The sequence below is a fragment of the Eubalaena glacialis genome, chromosome 4 (assembly GCF_028564815.1).
Source record: "Eubalaena glacialis isolate mEubGla1 chromosome 4, mEubGla1.1.hap2.+ XY, whole genome shotgun sequence".
Lineage (NCBI taxonomy): Eukaryota > Metazoa > Chordata > Mammalia > Artiodactyla > Balaenidae > Eubalaena > Eubalaena glacialis.
The window spans coordinates 173106447-173124159 of record NC_083719.1 but is presented as its reverse complement, the minus strand read 5'-3'; the positions used below and the strand labels follow the sequence as shown (position 1 = coordinate 173124159).

Below are 17713 nucleotides of genomic sequence, written 5' to 3'. Positions count from 1 at the left end.
GAATCTGAAAGTAACATGATAGTGCTTCCGCCTGTCATCTGTAATGTTGGATTGTGTGGCTGGCCTTGTTTTGTTCTGTTCTGTGTAGAAATGGAGTCCACAGGAAGAGGTATGTGCATCACTTAACGTTTCCAAGATGACTCCACAAGTTATAGAGTCCTTGTTTGGGTGGACATGCTTTACAAGAGGCCTTTGGGAGAAGAAGGATACAGTAAACCCTGGGGTTGCATTGCCTTGCCAGGAAGTACTGCTGGTGCCTGCCGTGTATGCCTCTCCTGCTGCGGTTTTGACACATGTATCCACCTGTGTAGTTCAAAGCCTTATCGAGGTACAGAACCTTATCACCCCAGAAAGTGCCCTGGAGCCATCCATACATTTTCTGCCCTCCCTGACTGGGTGTATTCTCCCACTCTCGACCAATCTTGCCTCTTCTCAAACTTCCTAGAAATGGAATCATAGAGTGTGCGCTTGGTGGGGTCTGGCTTCTCTCACTCCACGTGATTGGGATTCATCTCTGTTGTGTGTATCAGCATTTTGCTGAGGGACTCCTTCGTGGATGTGCATAGTCGTCCACTCACCTGTCCACAGATACCGGGTAGTCTCCAGTTTGGGGTGCTGTGATCATTCCTGTAGAAGTCTTTCGCGTGGACATCGATCATCATTTCTCTTGCTAAATACCTAGAGGTCAAATTGCTGGGGTCACAGGGTAGGTGGGCATTGAGCTGTTTTAAAGAAACTGCCATGCCTTTCCCCCAAAATGTCTGGGTGGTTTTACTCTCACAGGCGTGGAGGTCCAGCTACTTAATCCTCACTTGGTGGTGTCAGGCTTTACAGTTTTAGCCATGGAGTCTTCAGAGAGGTCTGAGTCCAGGTCCTGGCCTGCTTGTGTGACCATCAGCCCTCTCCCTTCCGTGACAGAGGGTGAGGCCAGCGATGGTTGCTGCGCCAGCTTCCCGCGTGGGGGTGGGTGGGGGTCCTCCACGGCGATGTGCAGACGTGAGCCCCCCTCCTACCCTGTTCTCCCCACCATGCTCCACTGCAGCTGTGCCTGACCCACCGGCCAGCTGTCTGCTGGAATGTGCGTCCTTGAGTGATTCGGGGGAATGTTACACAGCTTTGGGCGTGATGGCTCTGGAAAGGGCTCTGGTTCTCTCACAGCCTGAGTGAGTGTGATTGTCGCCCTCACCCTGGCTCCTCCTACAGTCGCCAGCGATCGACACCCCGCCCCCCCCTCCCCCCCCCAATGTGTGAGAGCTTTGGAAGTCCCGCAGCCAGGAGCCTGTTCCTTCTGTGTGACAATCACTTCCCTCAATGGGGGGGGGTGGGGGGGGGGGCTCTGGCACTCTGTGGGAGGCTCTTGGGGAGCCCAGCCCCTCCCCAGCACCTGTTGTGGGCTGGCCTTTCACTTGTTAGTTCTCTGTCTGCGGCTGGGCGGCTTCCAGGAGGGGCCAAGCAGCCTTGGGGAGCAGCTCCATCAGTTCCAACTAGGAATCCATAGCCTGCTTGCATTTCAGCACGTAAGAGCTGAACTGAGAGGTACGTTCCTTCAGAAATCGGTTCCTCGTTCTGGATTCCCCTGCCTCAGCTGCCACCTCTCCAAACCTCTGTGACTTGTCTCCATCTCCTCCTCATTCTCTGCCTCTCCCCTTCCCTCGGGTCCTCATCCCGGTTCTTCTCTGTCTACCTGTCTTTATTCTGGGCCGTATCTTATCCCAGGTTTGTAATAATTGTACTTTGAGGGGTTCACCTGTACTTCTGAAAATCATTAGATTATTTTTGGATGGCAGAGTGACAGACTCTGGGTGCCCTGTTTCTAACTCTTAGAGTGACCTAGCTCACATGGGGCATATTGTGAGCCAGCCTGGTGACAGGTAAGGAGCTCCACAGTTTTGCCACTTCCCCATTGCCTTTACGGCGCCCTCCTCTGGCCTTGGAGGGGATGGTTTCTCACTGGATAGTGCCAGCCTTCTGGGGATATTAGTGTGTGGCTGCCCTGACAGGAACCAGCAAGCCACCGTGTACAGTCATCAGGGTAGTAGCTGTAAGCGCTTGTTTGTTTAGCAGTCAGGAACTCTTCTCTTCACACATGTGTGAGTTAAGCAGATTGGCAGATTAAGCAGATCATTTCCTTATTTTGAAATTATTCAGTATAATTCTGCAATTGCAGTTTCTGATATCCTCTTATGGCATGTATTCCTGTTGGTGCTTTGTCACATGCTGACAGGCTATGCCCTCACTGCTGTAGTGGGTTTAAACATTCTACCTATAGGGGTACATGAGGGAGGGTCTCTGGCCAGCCCTCTGCCGTGGAGGCTCTGCTTTTATATGCATTGCTTTTTATCTTACAGCCGGTTTCTCTGACATGAGGAGAGCAGGTGCACCGGAACCATAACCAACCCTGGGGGTGGGGCTGGCGAGTGTGCTGGTCTGAGGGATCCCATCCTGTCCCTCATGGCCACCTAACCTGGTGGAGAAGAAGGATGAAAGGAGCTCTGTGTGTAGAACAGGTAGAAGCAGGAGTGAATACCTAGCACTTTCCACACATACCGTGTGTGACCCCAGGTGGGGCAAGCAGGATTTATACCAGGAGAGGAGTATTTTCTCAGTTAACAGAATGTGCCCTGGAGGAAAAGGAGAGCTGGCCTGATTGCAAGAGATTTCTGGGTTTTTTCCTCAAGAAGATGAGCACTCGAATTGTAATTTGTGAGCCTGAAAAGGAGCAGGGGATAGCAGGTGGTTAAAAAAAGAATGTGGGGTCTGACGGCTCAATTTCACTCACACCCCTGTGTAGCCCAGGACAGTTCACCCCACCCTTGGAACCCACCATCTCTGAAGTGAGGCATAGTCCAGTAAGGTTTGTCACAGCGCTGATGGAAAGGAGACTTGGGACTCACAGGTGTCCAAGAATGAGGGAGAGGGGAGCTGAGTTCCCTGTGGCTGATCCAGCTCTGTGGATGGGTCCGCCTGGGGGAGGGGGCAAGTGTGAAGGAGGTGGGGAGCGTCTGATGGGTGGAGAGATGGGAGACATACCAGACGTTACTGTGTGTCCCCTTCCTTGGATCCCAAGCCATAAGAGTGCTTATTTTTAGAGCTTAAATCTTAAAAATAGTTGTGATGTAATCACATTCAAAAGCTTCAGGTCTTAGGGGGCACTGAGATCTGGTGACATGCAGAGTTCCTTAAAGCAGGCCCTTGACAGCTTTCAAAATCAGCTTTAACACAACAGTGCTTTAAAGAGAACAACCAATCCAGGCACATGTGGTATCCGTGGGCATTGTGGGAAAGAGCAGTCTGGGTGGCATGTACTGGGGAGCTCATGGCCCAGACATAGGGGTGCTCGGGCGTCCAGCTAGCTCCCTGGAGCCATTGGGTTTGCCTGGAGTCAGGACCTGAGAAGACCCATGGCGGTGGGAGCAGAGCCGGATGTCGGGCTGGGAAACGCAGCCCATGGACCACCCTCTGGAGCGGGGAGAGTTGATGCTCTGGATGTGGGTGGAGCTTGGAAGTTTGCTGGATGCCTGCATGTGAGAACAGAGGTAGACATGCTGGAGGAGGGAGGAGATGCCTTTGCCTGGAGTGCGGCGTAAGGGGGGATTGGGGCATGAGATGCAGGATAGTTTCCTGGCGTTGGGGGCCTGGGGTGCCTGACCTGCCTCTACGGAAAGTCTGTGCTTGGCCTGCCCATCTGCAGATGCAGGGTGTCCAAGCTGCCCTGGGCAGTGGCAAGTTCTCTGGGTAACTGTGGGGCCTGTACAGTTGCCGCTTTTTAAGGCCACAAGAACAGGGTTACCAAATTTTGTTGTCTTACAATTGAATAGGTTTTATAGGGAAATTACGGCGTATATGTGTGGTGAGTCCTATTAAATTTTTAGTACGTTTGCTTTTCAAAACACAACTTTGACAGCATGAAAAAACCACGTGGGTTGCAGTATGTCAGGAGGACTGCACTTGGGAATCTCTGCTCAGACTGGCATCTGTGATGGGGACAGGAAACCCTTTGCCAAAAGCACTGGTGCAGCCCCTTTTCCATCTCTGGACCCCAGAGAACCTTTGGTCGTGTGGAAAATATGTTGACATTTACTATGTTAGAAAACCTGAAAATAACTTATTTATTTAAAGATGACGATAATAAACCCATTACATGTTAGCATAAAGAACATTGCTTATTAAAAAAAATAACTGTTTTGCAGATCTCTTTAATAAGTAGACAGCTGGATTCTCATATCTGCTTCTGCATCCAGTCTCTTCTGATAAGTTGTTAGGGATGAAGTATGTGAAGAAAATCCAGCCTCACACAGAGAAGCAGTTTGAGCAGGGAGGAGTATTTGGTTAGTCTTGGATAATTGTGTGTTTCTTCCTTTAATACGACACCAAAACACAGAGTGGCCATTCCTAACTGTTAGTTGCACTGTAGACTCTGAAACCTCGATTATCAGTGAAGTTTTTGTACTCAGTTACATTAAAATCTGTCAGTCTCTCTTGCACCTTGAACAGAACAATTTTTTTTTTAAGTATCATTTTAACTTTATTTATTTATTTTAATTAATTTATCTTTGGCTGCATTGGGTCTTCGTTGCTGCACGTGGGCTTTCTCTAGTTGCGGCGAGTGGGGGCTACTCTTGGTTGCGGTGTGCGGGCTTCTCACTGCGGTGGCTTCTCGTTGCGGAGCACGGGCTCTAGGCGTGCGGGCTTCAGTAGTTGTGGCACACGGGCTCAGTAGTTGTGGCTGGCGGGCTCTAGAGCTCAGGCCCAGTGGTTGTGGCCGTCTTAGTTACTCCGCGGCATGTGGGATCTTCCCGGACCAGGGCTCGAACCCGTGTCCCCTGCATTGGCAGGCAGTTTCTTAACCACTGCGCCACCAGGGAAGTCCCTGAACAGAACAATTTTTAAAAAAATTTTAGGATTGTTGTATATTTACAGAAAAGTTGCGAAGATCGTTCCTGCACACCCTTTCCCAATCTCCCTCATTGTTAACAGATTACTGTGGAACATTTGTCACAGGTAATTACTATTAACCAAAGTCTATACTGTCTATTCAGATTTCCTGTTTTTTACATACCGTTTCTGTTCCAGGATCCCACATGACATTTTGTTGTTATGTCTTTTTAGGCTTCTCTGGGCTGAGACAGTTTCTCAGACTTTCTTGGTTTTGGCGATCTTGACAGTTTGGAGTTAGGTGTTCTGTAGAATGGCCCTCAGTTGGAATTTGTCTGGTGTTTTTCTCATGGTTGGACTGGGTTTTGGAGAGGAGGACCTCAGAGAGGAAGTGCCTTTCTCATCACACATGTGTCCAGGGCACGTGCCATCAGTGTGACTTGTCACACCTTGATCACCTGGGTATGTCAGGTGTCTTCACTGTAAAGTTACTTTCTTTCTCCCTTTCCGTGCTGTGCCCTTTGGGAGGAAGTCAGCTCACACCTAAGGGAAGGGATGCGGAGTCATGCTCCACCTTGAGAGTGGAGCATCTACACAAATTATTTTGGATTCTTCTGCCTAGATTTGTTTTTTCTCTCCCTGAATGATCTTTTACTCATGTTTGAGTGTGTAATACCATCGAACATTAGAAAATATCAGTTTACTGAGTTACAGAGATCTTTCAAATACTGATATATTTCATTTTACAGTATCGCGGAATCAGATTAGTTAATTATCCGATCTGTTGGGAAGCTCTTGGGCTCACAGATTTCCCAAAATTCTACATTTTGCTTGTTGGAAGCTCAGACATTATCATTAGTGACATATTATCGGTTGTTTTCCTTGAAGTGAACAGGCTTTGCTTTGACTATTTTGGGGAAAGTGTGTGCCAGACACCCAAGTCTGAATAACCGCAGCATGTCTGTCCGACCTTCCTTCAAGCATCATGAACGCTCAAACGTGTGATTTTTTTCCTGCATGTCTGTTCTGCTTCTGTACGCAACAGGAGTGCTTTATCTTGTTACAGAATATTAAAAAGACATGTTCTCAAATGCTTGAGTTTTAATAAAATCAATAGCTTCTACTTCAGGCAGGGCGTTGCCTACAGCATGATGACACCGTGAGTCTTGGCACAGTTTGGTGCAGCTCTCCTGACTTGGTGAAAAAGGCAAATGTCATCTCGATGTTACAACAGCCTGGCAGAGCCCCTGAAGGGGTCCTGAGGACCACGCTGGGAGGAGCGCAGGCAGGCTGTCCACAGTGGGCACAAGCAAGGATGCCTGGCAGGACTCTGAGCTCACATCTCAGGCAGGACAATGGTTAATGGCCTGATGGGGTCAGACAGTGGGAGGAAGAGAAGCCCTCAGCCTGGGATCTTGTCCCCAGAGACCTCGGATTGCCGGGCAGGTGGCCAGATGAATCAATTCAGAGCTAAATTATAGCAGAAAAGGTGATGGGGGCTGCCCTGAGTGTGCATGTTACTACGTTCTTTGAGGATGGGGAAGAGAGGTGGGGTCATCATCCGTTGACTAGATGCACTTTCTGTGCCCTTTACGGTTCACAGCATCCTCTCATGGTCAGTGGCATCCCATTCTGCAGATGAAGAAACTGAAGCTCTTTGAGGTTTGGTGACTGGGCCAGGTCCCAGGAGCCACTGATGAGTGCCCAGCCCCCCAGAGTCCTCATGGCTGAGCTGGGCGGAGTCTCACAGCTGCTTTGCTTAGAGCAGCTGGAGCAGGTCAGGTCGGGGGGTTGGGGGACACCCGAGCCACGCTGGGAGAACATCCCCTGGGATTTGCCAGGGCGTGGAGGGGCAGGACCCAGCAGTTTGAAACACAGATATTTAAGAAGGGGCAAGAAAGTTCCAGGCAAATAGAGCACTTTCCATTTATCACAAGAGTTTGTGGTCATTGCAAGCTGGAAAACTGTTTGTTTCTCGAGTGTGGTTTCATCTGCACACAGCTGACTTGCTGTGAGTTGGTGAGGAAGCTGGCATCCCAGGAGGTGTGTTTGGGTTCATCTGGTGTAGGGAGTCCCTCCGTGCTGCAGCGTGCTCCTGAGTTTCTCCCTGGAGGAATGTTGGCCTGGCATGTGGGTACGGTGACAGAGGAAAGAGGCGATGCTAGCGGTAGTGCTGTGACCAGCAGAGGGGTCCTACACTCCTTTTACCTTCACTCCCCAGGCCCAGGCCCTTTGGAAGCCTGGATTCCCGAGTGCTGAAACCCCACCCAGCTTTCTCAAGCAGGTAGCGGTCCATGTGTAGTAAGAGTTGTTTCCCAGTTAAGTCCAAGGACCACATCCGTGTCCTCGCACTGTTATCTCTTTATCACCTCAGGGACTCAGCATGCAGATGCTGGTGGCTATCCAGCATCCTTCAAGTATAAATAAAAATATTTTCCCCTTTTTAACCTAGTCCAAAACTGGTATTTGATAACCTGAGTTAGAGGCCTCAGTTGACAGTTATGTGAGACCTACCCTTTCCTGCCCTGTACCTCCTTTTTGGGATACCATTTAGCCCCCTGCAGGCTATGGGTGCCCAGCTGGTCTGACTAGGACAGGGGGCCCAGGTCCCCGTGCACTGTGGGGTACACCTGGCAGACCTTGGCGTGCCAGAGTTGACCAGGCCTGCCAGGGGTCCATAGGAGGCTGGGCCTGCTGTGGGCCCAGGTTATCCGCAGGCCATGGGTGTGTGACCTCAGGAAGTCACTCTCTTAAGACTCTTTCTGCACCTGTGGATGTGGGTGATGTGGGTGACAGTTGAGCAGTTGAGACGATCACATGGAAGCATGCATCTTGGTGGTTGGCACAGGGATGGCCATCAAAAAGGGTCAGCAAATGTCCTGGGTGATTTTCCCAAATCTGACATAAGTCAGCATTTCAGTTCTGACTGTGGTCATTTCTAATATGTGCCCCTTCCCAAATTTCTGAGCAGAGAGCGTGCTGAATCGGATTTAGCCTTCCTGGTGGTGACCCGACTGGAACATGTTGCCTGCTGGCAGGGTCATGCTGCAGTGACCTCCTTGGGTGGGTGCTGGCCCTGCAGGCTGCCCCATTGCCATTTGATGTCAGGGTCTTTCTGTGGGGCCACTGCCAGCTGCTGGCCCAGGGAACACTCCCTTCTGCCCATTCTTGGCTTGTTTCTCCATCGACTCTGCATGCCCCCAAAACTGGCCCCTATCCCTGCTTCCAGTCCCAGTGAGGTCCTCTAGGTCTCCCTAGCCAGGCTGTGTGACTTCTGGGGGCTCCTGTGTTCCTAGAAGGATCCCCAGCAGGACGGGCTGGATGCCTCCCGGCCTTGCTGATGGCACAGTGCTCTTCCACTGCAGCTGCCTCTGTGCTGGGGGGCCCTGGTTGGGGGATGGGCTCTCGGGACCAGACCCTGGTCACACTTGCTCTCTTCCTTTCTTCCGAGATGTTCGGCTGTTGCCATGGCAGGGTGGGCCATAATGGAGTCCCAGAGAGATAGCTGGACCTGGAGTCTCCAGGAAGAATTATGGCTGGGTTTCAAAAATCCCGTCCCAGCTGCTCACCTCCATGGCCTCTGTGGCCTAGAAGCAAAATGTATTCTGACTTCCTGGCCCCCACAAAGCAGGCTCTGGGCTTTTGTCTTGACATCCCAGCCAACAGGGTGTCAAGTTACAGTGCTGGGAGAAGTGGTAATGGATGCCAAGAAGGGAGTCGAGGGGGAATTGGGGGAATTGCGCAGGGGAGCCCAGGGAGCCGAGGGAGCTGAGGGGCTGGGGCTGGCGGGAAGCAGGTGGGCTCCGGGGGGCGCGGCAGGGACCAGGCACCCGTCAGTGCCCACCAACCCCAAGGGCAGGCACGTGTTCGACTTTGGGATGCACCTGTGTCTGCATGCAGTGGTTCCCTTTCTAATCACATCGGGTGTGTCTGAATAGATGGGGCCCCTTGGAAAAGGAGGGTGGGGTGTCATGGGGTCCCAGTGAGCAGCTCCCATGCCCAAACGGCTGTGAAAGATCCCAGTGGTGTGTGTCTGTGGAGATGCCCAGTATGCAACTGGGAACGGCCAATGAAATGTTACCAGGTAGTAGGACTAACCTGGGAACTGGTGATAAACGTCTTATTTTTCTTTCTTTAGGACTTTTCTGGAAGTATTTCTGGAATGGGAGTGCTCATTAGATTAAGTATATGGAATTGCTTTCCAGCGTTGACTCAGACACCACTCCCGGTGGTGCCTGAAGCCACTGGTTGTGGCTCCCAGACCTGAGGATGGCCCCTTCCTCTCCTGTGGGACCTTCTATACACCCCCTTTTCTTTGTTGGGCAGCTCTGTGCTCCTGCTGGGCAGTCCTAGAGCTATGCTCCAATCTCCTCCCAAGTCTGCATCTGCCCCGGGCAGCCTCTGTGTGCAGAGAACTACTGCTGGTCCTCTTGGGGGGATTTGAGGTTCAGCAAGGATGGTTACTTGGGTAAACCTTTTCTTTCCCACCTTCTCTCTCCCAGGGTACTGTAGCATCTAGAGTGGGTGGCCTTGTTGAGTCTGAGGGAGGCCATGGCATTATAGTGGTGTAGGCCAGCTCGCTGGGGGCAGAGCTGGGCTGCCGGCCCCATTAGTTTAGTGGTTTAAAGTAACTGTATTGGTGTAGCATCATCTGTCAGGTCTGCTGGTTCCAGCTGGGTGCAGCTTCTTGGGTTCTCATCTTTGTAGTCCCACGTCAGCTGGATTGGGTGTCCCCAGTGGCTTGGTTACTCATGTGGGATGGCTGGGCCCATCTCTGTGTCTGTTTCTGTGACCCTCTTTCCAAGCAGCTAGTTTGGCATCCTACTCGGGGGTGGTCTCTCAGAGCATATGTTCCAAGGGCCCAAGCACAAGCTTTTTTTTTTTTTAATTATTATTTTTTAATTAATTAGTTTTTACTTATGTATTTATTTTTTGGCTGCGTTGGGTCTTCATTGCTGTGCGCTGGCTTTCTCTAGCTGCGGTGAGCAGGGGCTACTCTTCGTTGTGGTGAACAGGCTTCTCATTGCAGTGGCTTCTCTTGTTGCGGAGCACAGGCTCTAGGTGTGCGGGCTCAGCAGTTGTGGCTCGCGGGCTCTAGAGCATAGGCTCAGTAGTTGTGGCGCACGGGGTTAGTTGCTCCGCGGCATGCGGGACCTTCCCGGACCAGGGCTTGAACCCGTGTCCCCTGCACTGGCAGGCGGATTCTTAACCACTGTGCCACCAGGGAAGTCCCAAGCACAAGCTTTTGAGGCTGTGACCTTGCTTCAGAAGCTTGCATCGTTGCTTCCTCTATGTTCCTCACTCCTGGCCTCAGAGAGTGAGCCACAAAACTAACCCAGGTCCCGGGGATAGGACCGGACACGAGGACGTGAGCATGGGGAGGCATGGATCACATGGAATGAGCTACCTCCATGGTGCTCTTCAGGACTGAATGGATGGCCTCGTAAGGGTGTAGTGCGGTGGTCCTCTGTACAGGGTTTTGTCAACCAGGTGTATTAGGACTCCTCCTTAACATCCACCAGAGTCCTGGACTCATAGGTTAGGAGTTGGACTTCCAGGGCCTAGTACTTGACAAGACATAATGTCACAGAATTCAGAAATCCTTTTAAGTGAGTTTGCACATCCTTTACCAGTGCAGCATCTGTGTGCGTGAGGAAAGAGCTGCTCACATGTACAAGGTGATCCGTCAGTCTACAGGCATTGCAGATTCCTCGTGAAGTCATAGACCCCATCCTGGAGCCAGGTGCAGGGAAGAGGAGGAGGTAGGTGCACACCAGCTGTGTCATCTGAGCACCCACACAGCAGGCCCAATCTCTGTCTTCACCGGGTTTGAGAATATTCACGTGTTACCCAATTGACTGCTGTGTGCCGAGTTCACCTTCACAGCAAGCAACCCCTTACTGCCTCAGGAGAGGTTGGGGCCTGAACTGCCCTGATGGCCTCCTACGGCGTCTGAGCCTCCTTGGCACTGAGGTCTCACCTCACGCAGCAAACCCCACCCAGTGGGGCAGGAATTACTGTCCCCATCCTTGTAGGGGGCACAGAGAGGGAAGTGTCCTACCCTGGGCTTCTCACTTGCAAGAGGCAGAACCAAGTGAGACGTTTTGTAAGGGTGCGACTCTCCCCCTCCCCTCAGTGTGTGTAGGCTTGGTGCACAGTGCCTGCTCTGGGAGGAAGCCCTGTGGCCTGTCCACCACCCAGCATGGCACTAGGAGGAGAGTCCTGCCCCTCTGGCTCTGGGGAGGTGGGGAGCCCTTTGCTTGTCGGGCCACCTTAGGAGCATCCTGGCCCTCACCGGGAGCTGTAGGGCCCCAGCGTTGTGGAGATGGCTCCAGGTGGGACCATGGCTCCCTGGCTGCTATGCCTGTGGTGACCTCCGGCCCCAGCCCTGGGTGGGGGAACCCGCCTATCAAATGCGCAATGACAGCATCACCCTGGGAGGCTGTGGGAGGGTGAACTGAGCCAGCGCGGGGCTGCCATAATGGCACCTTGTAGGAGGGCGAGGCACTTTCTTGGATAGTTTGCTGAGGTGAGGGCGAGTGAGCTGGTCTCTGTCAGGGGAGTGCCTCTGTTCAGGCTTGTGCTGCCCTTGAGTGGAAGCCCCCAGAGTTTTGCCCTAAGCTCCCTGCCCCCAGGATGGACAGTTAGGGGCAGGGCGAAGAAGGCTGCCCGAGACGTGCACGCTGTTGCGGGGGTGGCCCCGTGAGCACAGTGGGGTAGTGCTGACCACGCTCCCAGGGCGGGGCGGGGCCAGCCGGGGCCTTTTCTGAGGGCACAGATGGTTTGAAGTGCATCTTGAAGTGTGAGTTGGGCCTCACAAGGGAGATGAGAAGTATGACGGAGGAACATTCCTTGGAGGGGATGGTGGTGAAGGTGGGAGGAGCTCATGACAGGACGTACATGTGAGCAGCAACTTGGAGTTCAGGGGCTGAGGGCTGGAGAGGCTGTGGGCCTGGGATGGGTGAATGGGCTCTAGAGGGAGGAATGCCCTGGGGAAGGGTCTGGTGGGGCCAAGACTAATGTTTGCTGAAACTGGCGCTGGGTCTGGCAAAGCCTCCCCCCGCACCTGCCGTACCCATCAAACTGTTAGCAACCGCCTGCCTCTCCCTGCCCAGCCAGGCCCAAAAGATGAGGGGAAGAGGGAGGGTTCTATCAGGGAGTAGTTGGCCACCAGCCCTGCTTGTCTCCCCTGGGTTAGCCCTGAGGAGCAATTTGTTGTCCCCAGGCCTCATTTGGCTCGTCCCCGACTTCCCTTGTGTGTGCAGGCATCTTAGGGATCTTATAAAAATGCAGGCTTTGATCAAGCAGGTCTGGGGTAGTAACGTGCCTTGGTGAAGCTGCTCTGCTGCTCAGTGGGCTGAGGCAGGTGGTGGTCCACTCCCACCTGCCCCTCCCCCTCCTGGTTTTGCGTCTGCCCCTCCTGGTCGACCCTAAGGACGGAACTGCTTTTATCCAGGGGTTTCTCCCAACTACCTGACACAGCACCTGCTTCTTAGGTTGGCTTTCAGCAAATTGGAGTGAGTGAGTAAATGAATGAGTGTGGGTCAAGTGTGCCTTCCCCAGACATCAGGCAGGCCCATATTGAGAACAACAAAGGTCAGAGCTGCATTCCCTTGATGAGACTGCTTCCCCTGGCACAGGCCAGTGAGACACTTAAATATTAACCTCACACTGACCGCTGATTGGTTAGCAGCTGGGATGGTAGTCTGGTGCTGTGAATGGAGGGATCTTGTCATGAGTTAAGTTTATAATCCCTGCCTTCCCTTTAGGAAACTTGATGAAAGTTCTGGGCAGGTAACAGAACTCTTGTTTGTTTAGCCACGGCCGGTATACAGGGGAGGAGGTAGTGAGACCATTTTTGCTAACAGCCTGGCCTGCTTCCAGGGATTTTTGTTGGTCATGTAAAATCTCTTCTGGTCATAATTTTTTTAAATTTGGCTGCGCCAGGTCTCAGTTGCAGCATGTGGGATCTTTAGTTGCAGCATGTGGGATCTAGTTCCCTAACCAGGGATTGAACCCGGCCCCCCTGCATTGGGAGCGTGGAGTCTTAGCCACTGGACCACCAGGGAAGTCCCCTGATCATAATATTTTATATGAGGGTTCCCAAGATGGGCAGGATAGGCTTAATGAATTTGCCCTGAAATCATATAGCTTCTAAATAAACTTGGTGCCCAGGCAGCTGCCCTGGATTGAGGCAGTACACCTGGCCACTACAACTGTTCCCCTGGCATGTTGGGCTAAATTTCCTCTGCTTTGTTCTCCTGGCCTAAATGGTTTTATAATTTAAAATACGTTTTAAAAAAAGAATGCCCACAATAATTTTGAGCCTTTGTTAAATGCGTGTTCTTTTTCCTGAATTAAAAGAACCCTCTGGGAAAGTAATGAGAGACTTGAAGCATCTTTGCTTTAAAATTAAACTTAGGAAAGTTTTTCATCTTGGAAACTAGTGGGGCTGGTGACCCTTCTGTGTTTGGAAGAGGTGACTCAGGTCCCTGTAACAATCGAACGGGCCGGCACCACACAGGAAATGCCTGCAGCCCGGCAGCCCCAGGGTGAGCTGGCGCCTCCATTTCCTGACAGCACCTGAACCCTACCTCACTTCTCAAAATGAAGGCTGCGTGTCACAAACTGGTTAGAACTGGCTGTTGCCATGGTTTTCACGTTGGAAGGCACAGTTAAAGGGTCACATGACCAAAGAGGGAAATGCCTTTGTCACATGACTTTTTGGTGGCCTGATTAGCATACAGGAAGTTCACTCCCTGCTGGCTGCTGGGATGCTGAGTGATCATTGATGGGAGGTGATGTCATCTCTTGGACGAGTTATTGATTAGTCTCAGTCCAAGATGGGACCTGGGAGTGCTGTGGTCAGAGTGGCCATCTCAGGGAGCTTCAGCTTCCACATGGTCCCAGTCCCTAACCCTACCCTCTTCCCTCAGGCAAATCTGAGCTTTATTAGACATTTCACCTTTGGAAGACGTGCACATCCTCATTGAGATGATAAAAAGTGGTAAATCCCTGTAAGTTACCGTTGTCTCAGAGCGCTCTTGCTCAGGAAGCGCCTGTAGTCTGTAACTCCAGACGTGGTTCTGCCTGGGCTGCTCCTCTGCCCATGTGTAGCCAGCCGCCTGGGAACCCACCTGGGCTGGGACCAGCGGCTGCAGCTCCTGTGCTGGAGCCTCGTGTCTGCTTAGTGCCTGTGTGCGTGTCCACAGAACCCGGAATTGGAGCCCCGAGGTCATTTTTTTCTTTTTTCTTTTTTTTAATTATTTATTTTTGGCTGCATTGGGTCTTCGTTGCTGTGCGCGGGCTTTCTCTAGTTGTGGCAAGCGGGGGCTACATTGTGGCGCATGGGCTTAGTTGCTCCGCAGCATGTGGGATCTTCCCGGACCGGGGCTCGAACCCGTGTTCCCTGCATTGGCAGGCGGATTCTTAACCACTGTGCCACCAGGGAAGTCCCCCGAGGTCATCTTTAAAGTTGATCTTGGGCAGAGTTGGCAGTCAGCAGGGAGACACAGAGACTTGAAAGCGTGGTGGTCCCCGAATTGCATTGGTTTTTAGTTTGATGAGGCCCTGGTGAGACATCCCGGGTTACTTTATAGACAGCCAGCCAATTTCTGGACTTGAGAACGTGGGCTGATAACCACAGTGAGGGGATTCTATACCTTGAAATGGAAGCCTTTTTTTGTTCACTCTCCTGGTCTCTTGTCTGGAAGACCATCCAGCAACTGTGCTGGTTAAATTGGATCAGGGCTGGGATTGTTGAGGTGCAGCAGCCATGCCGCTCTAGGAGGTGGGATTAGGAGGGGCCTGGGGAGCACACTGCGGGTTGAGGGGCTAGGGGAGTTAGGGAATGCAGTGTCTGGTCCTCTGTGCCCATCCTTCCCTGAAGACACAGCTCACTCTGGGAATCGAAAGGGCAGTTCAGTGGGCTGTTAAAACACCAGTTCTCCATCTATAACTCTCTCCCCGCTCAGCTGGAAGAAATGGGACAACTTTGAGCTGTTACTCCCAGTTAACTTCATCGAGTTTGTTCTTTGGGTCACAGTGCCACCTAGCGGACACATTCAGTCCTTGGCTGGTTTTCCTGCTGATAGAAGGATTTGATTCCTTCGACACAAATGCTGAGGCCAGATCTCAAGGGAAAGTTTACGTTGTGCCCTCAGCAAACAGAGCTGCTTGGTTCGGGGCTAAGCACCGTCTGTGGGACCCGTTGGTCCTTATGTGTGGGGTCAGCAATGCCAGTGCAGAAGTCCAGCATCACTAGATGTGCATATATGTCCTAGGGGACTTGGGCGGTAGGGTTGGGGTAAGAGGGCAGAGGGTAATGCGCAGAGGTGGCTGGGAACTAGTTTGTGAGCGGATCAGGTGGGTGGAAAGTACCCAGATCTGTGAGAGAAAATGTGTTCCATGTTCCAGTCGGTTTCAAAACATGCAGCCACTACTGCCACATTGCCACTGGCAGGGTGAAGAGGCCACGTGTAGCCCAGGAAGGACTATCCAGCAGGCAGCCTTGGCCACCTTGTGAGGTGGTGACACCCCATGCTGGGGAGCTAGAATGTAGGCCGACAACATGTGCATCAGGCCTTCTGTCTCCTGGGGACGGGCAGGTGGGCTGTCCGCGAGTGAGGGCTGTCAGCGAGTCTGGGTTTAGCAAAGAAAGGCTGATTTGCGTGGGGGCTGGATGCCCCATCAGGTGGCTTCCAACACGGGCAGGTAGGAGCCCCAGCCAGAGGCCCAAGATTCAGGACCCAGTGTTTTTATTCAGTACTGAGCTACATGGTAGAGATAGGAGCCATGGTGTTTTTCAAAATGACTGTGTCACCTTCAAACACGTAGGTGTCCTCAGCCCGGGGGACACAGAAGTGGTTACCAAGAACAGTCCCGGCTCTTGAAGGGCTCAGCCGCAAACTGGCAGATTTGAGTGCCCCGTGGTGAGTGCGGTGAGAGAAGGCAGCCTGGGTGGGCAGGTGGTGGGGAGGTCTGGTGAGGCAGCCCTGCTTGCTGCCACCTTGCTGTGTCTGCGTCTGAATCCAGGCATCTGCGGGGTGTGGGGCGGGGCTCTAGGGGACGCTCTGGTAGTAACCTGCGACTGTTCCTGTTCCACAGTGACATGAAGTCCGAGAGGAGAGCCCCTTCGCCCGACGTGATCGTACTCTCTGACAACGAGCAGCCTGCGAGCCCGAGGGTGAATGGGCTGACCGAGGATGCCTTGAAGGAGACCAGCACTGAGGCCCTTATGGTGAGCCTTGTCCCCATGCTGGGGAACCATCTCGCAGTGGAACAGCCTGTGTTCGCCGGCCCCCAGCCCTCCCCCTCAACCCTTGTTCTCTTGCCCTTGTAGAAAAGCAGTCCTGAAGAACGAGAAAGGATGATTAAGCAACTAAAAGAAGAGTTAAGATTAGAAGAAGCAAAACTCGTTTTATTGAAAAAGTTGCGGCAGAGTCAAATACAAAAGGAAACTACCACCCAGAAGGTATGTGCGCGTCTGATCCCTCCTCAGTGGTCAGTGAGAGCCGTTTAGAACCAGGGACAGAAAGCCATGGTCATTTCCTTGGCCCACCGCTGCCCCAGGAGCCAGAAAGACTGGTCATGAGGGGTCAGGTTTCCTCAGGGGCGTAGGGACAGGGTCTGAATTGGAAATTTGCAGACTCAAGTTCATGTTTTGGATTTAGCTTAGAGGATATCAGAGTACGTTTTGGTCTAGTATATTCTGGATCTGAGTATGTAAACCTCATTCCCTGTAGACTCCATCAAGGAAATGGAGAGCAGGCATCTTTGACGGTGCTGGAAGCACAGCTCTGTCTCAGACCCCTTTTCAGAAAGGCCTTCGGCCCTGTGGATGAATGTGCTGGCCAGCAGGGGCCGCTGTGGTTTTGTGGACAGATTGCTGAATGCCACAGGGTGCACCATAGCCCAGCCCCAGAGCTTCTCCTGTTAACCTCCCCTGATGCCTCCGGCTCCTTGTGCTGCTTCTAAATGCACCTTACCATGTAAGGCAAGGTCAAGTTTGTTTTGTCCTTTTTTGGTGTCCCATTCTGGGAAGGTTCCTGGTCGGTGACAAAACTACCCTTCCTTATATTCTAACCACTCTCTTAGTGAACCAGAAAGTAAATGCATTTCAGGCAGTACAGTGTGTAGAACATGTGTCCCCTTAAGGGAGCAGGACGGGGGACGCTCTCTGGTCAGACTTGGGGATTTGCTTGAGCCCCCACCCACACCTGGTAAACAAGTGGACCAAGCCTGGCGTCTGTTAATATCCTGATGGACAGAGCCTGCTCATTACTTGTTTCCTTGTTGAGTGCTTAAGAATTGATGATGTGAACCAAGTCTGTCAGTGTCCCTTCTCTGGTGGAATATGTGACTTTAAGAAGTGCCTGGGGACTTCCCCAGTGGTCCAGTGGTGAAGAATCCTCCTTGCAATGCAGGGGACGTGAGTTTGATCCCTGGTCAGGGAACTAAGATCCCCCATGCAGCGGGACAGCTAGGCCCGTGCACCACAACTACTGAGCTCGCGCGCCTCAACCCTGTGTGCTGCAGACTACAGAGCCCACGCGCTCTGGACCCCATGTGCCACAACTAGAGAAGAGAAAACCTACACGCCACAAGTAGAGAGAAGCCCCCGCGCCGCAATGAAAGATCCCGCATGCCTCAACGAAGATCCTGCGTGCCGCAGCTAAGACCCAATGCAGCCAAAAATAAATAAATAAATAAATCTTTTTTGAAAAAAGAAAAAAAAAGTGCCTGGACCCAACATTTTCTCACCAGGGTTGGGATTAACCTGTCTAAGCCCAGGGTCCTTCACCTCAGCCTCTACCACCAGCCTTTTTTGTCCGCTGGA

General features: G+C 52.2%; 1 protein-coding gene across 4 annotated transcripts in view; it reads left to right on the top strand.

The window, feature by feature from the left end:
• Positions 1 to 17713, top strand: part of GATAD2A (GATA zinc finger domain containing 2A) — a 103293-nt gene that overhangs the window by 71825 nt on the left and 13755 nt on the right. For all 4 annotated transcript variants that reach the window (XM_061190173.1, XM_061190174.1, XM_061190175.1 and 1 more), the window contains exons 4-5: positions 15982 to 16114; positions 16217 to 16348. In XM_061190173.1, coding sequence (XP_061046156.1) covers positions 15982 to 16114; positions 16217 to 16348 — 265 coding nt within the window. The remainder of the gene's footprint in view (positions 1 to 15981; positions 16115 to 16216; positions 16349 to 17713) is intronic.